Source organism: Malus domestica, chromosome 10, assembly GCF_042453785.1.
Source record: "Malus domestica chromosome 10, GDT2T_hap1".
Lineage (NCBI taxonomy): Eukaryota > Viridiplantae > Streptophyta > Magnoliopsida > Rosales > Rosaceae > Malus > Malus domestica.
The window spans coordinates 3,312,337-3,315,296 of NC_091670.1; the positions used below are offsets into that span (position 1 = coordinate 3,312,337).

The 2,960-nt window shown below is 35.0% G+C and overlaps 1 protein-coding gene across 1 annotated transcript; it reads right to left on the bottom strand.

Annotated features, from left to right (window-relative positions):
* Positions 1 to 449: 449 nt before the first annotated feature.
* LOC114827292 (uncharacterized) lies at positions 450 to 947 on the bottom strand. Its single transcript, XM_029108938.2, has one exon. It carries the CDS (start codon positions 945 to 947, stop codon positions 450 to 452), a length of 498 nt encoding a protein of 165 aa, XP_028964771.2.
* Positions 948 to 2,960: the final 2,013 nt, after the last annotated feature.

Here is a 2,960-nt window from a genome sequence, read left to right on the forward strand (position 1 = left end):
GTTTAGATATATAAAAAAGATATCTCGGGTACTTCGTTGCTATCCATTAAGCTCCCCAATTTCAAGCAAAGCAAAAAATTCTAATTGAGTTGAGTTTTGAACATGCAAATTAGTTAGAAAACTGAATTACCAATCTTTATTATTATTGCAACAAACACACGGATTACACTAAAAGCTAGTGAATCATACACTTGCAGATGACTTATCCAAACACAAAGATAAGACATGAGTTTATTATTATTGCTATAAACACATGGATTACAGCGAAATTCAAAAACTAAAAACAAGGAAAAAAGTAGTGATGAAAACCAATGCCACATTCGTGGGGAACACGATTACATTTGCACATGCAACAGGCCTTTTAAACCCATAGGTGACCCAAATGGGACGAGTGAAGTCTCGTGAGGGTTTCCAGAGACATTACCCACAAACATCATGCATACTAATCATCAACATCGGGCTTGGGAGACTGAGTAGATATCCACCCCTCCAGCATCGGGTGTTTTTTGGTTGAGGCGTAATTCGAATCTGTTTTCAATGAACGGCCTAGTTAAGAGGTCGCTTTGCAAGTGACGTAATCGGCAGCGCGTGATTAGGTTGTTGCTGTCAGGTGGTCCGACAGGCTCGACCTTGAACAATGTGCAAGCCCAATTGTCTTTGGTTTCGTTTCGGTCAGCAGCTGCGGCCAGGACCAATAGTCTGTTTTGGTCCACCCTTCTCAAGTAGTTGCCGTTGTAGGAGCATTTGATATGCACATAATTCTTGTCGGCGTAGTCCTCATTGTTTGGCTTCTCGGTGGTGAACTTTATGAACCTGCTATTTTCATTGTCCTCAGAAAACTGGACAATCTCATGAAGGTCACTTTCTGAATCTAGTTGATAGCGCAAATACTTGTTGTTGATATCTGCTTTCAGCAGAAAAGGGCTTGGTAGTACAGGTGGAGCCATATCGTATAGTGTAGTTGGGATTGGGAGGGTCTCTCTTTTTTATTCTCTGTTGATGATATAATTTGCTTGCTGTGAATGTGATGCTTAGTTCGAACCTGCTATCCTATTTATAAGAAATTAAGCACAAGCTAGCTCAAGTTATGGTCTTTAATTAATATTAATTTCGACAAATCAGTTTCCCATCTCTTTCATTGATATGAACATGGCTGATCTCATTGGTGTGGCGCAATATTTCTTAAATTAGCCGTTCTCGGGTTGATTTCGTTGTATAACTCTTCTGCCAATTCTGCAACTTGTAGACTTAATTCCCATTACAAAATTAAAAAATAAAATAAAATCCAAAACTAATGTAAGATAAATAAAGACTTTTTATATCATAAAATAAGACTTTCTAACTTGTATACAAGACTATAGTGACAAGATCAAACACATTGATGGGTGCGCATTTTCCATCAACATCTGTTCTGTGCATTTAAATTGAGCGTAGATTCCTTTTTAGCAATTAAAAGTTTTGTATCATGTAATTGTCTTGGTTTGATAAGACCTACATCTAGATGAGCTGCTTCTGAAGACTAATGTAAAACTTTATGTTGATATTTCTTGAGGGTGAAACATCGTTTGAGAAATGTTTTGGGCCTCATTACAATTTTTTCATTTATTTTTTAACTTTTGGTTAAATATTCTACTATAAGTACGTGGCTTTAATAACTAGTAAAACCACTTTCAAATATCTCTCTTTCAGAAGAAAGGGGTTTGGTAGTACAGGTGGAGCCATGTTGTATGGTGTAGCTGGGATTGGGATGATCTCTCTTTTTTTTTCTTTTTTTTTTCCTTTAATTTGCATGCTTTGAATGTGATGCTGAATTCAAACCTACTATCCTATTTCAAAGAAATTAAGAACAAGCTATCTCAAGTTATGGTCTTTAATTAATATTAATTTCCTCAATCAGTTTCCCATATCTTTCTTTGATACGAGCATGGCTGATGTCATTGGTGTGACGCAAGATTTGTTAAAATAGCTGATCGGATTGATTTTTTCTTTGTATAACTCTTCTGCCAATTCTGAAACTTGTACATATAATTCCCATTATAAAATAAATAAATAAAATCCAAAACTCATATAAAATAAATAGAGACTTTTTATACCATATAAAATAAGACTTTGTAACTTGTACATAGTTAAAAGATCGAACACATTGATGGGTTATATATTTGGGGCTCACTACAACTTTTTTTCAATTAATTTTAGGTTTTGGCTTAAATATACCATTCAAACTAAATGTGTGGCTCAATAATTGGTAGAAACATTTCCAAATGCTTTATAAATGTTCTCTTAAAGCTAACGGAGAATATTTTGGGAAGACAAAATATTTGCATTTCTCACGAAAATGTGGGTGCTCATTAATTTTAGTCGGTTTTGCAATTTTGTATAAAATCATCATTAAGTATAGTAGTTTTCACCTTTGCCTAACCGCTATATTTCTATAAGTAATGTAAGACTTTCAGCCTTGTTCATTAGTGAGGATCTTACCAAGATAGAGCAGCCATAAGAAACTCTTAACTTTGGAGGAATATGAAGTTTCCAAATGAGATTCCATCGCCAATTAGGAAAAGCAATAGGCCTAATGGCCCAAAAATAAGCAGATTTAACTGAAAAATTACCATCATTTATTCCACTTCAGATACACTTGGCAGTCAAACCATCAAAACTAATTGGAATGCTAAGAATTTGTTCAACCACCTCTTTAGTTGAACAAGTAATAGTGGATCCAAACCATTACTGTAACAATAATTAGCTACATAGCCTTAAGCATATTGTCGGTGTCACGTCCCGATCCCGACATACGTCCAGGATCGACACGTGATGTCACCAAAAATCCATATCTCTAACTTACCCTGCCTCCGGGATATGGCAAAGTGATGAGTCAATATTTTACCATATATTTTACCCTAATCTTAGTATTAATTTGTTGGTTATTTTGGAAGAATTTTGATACTTTGTTATATATTTCT

Coding starts and splice junctions, on each gene's coding strand:
- LOC114827292 (XM_029108938.2), bottom strand. CDS start 947: ATGGCTCCACCTGTACTACCAAGCCCTTTTCTGCTGAAAGCAGATATC.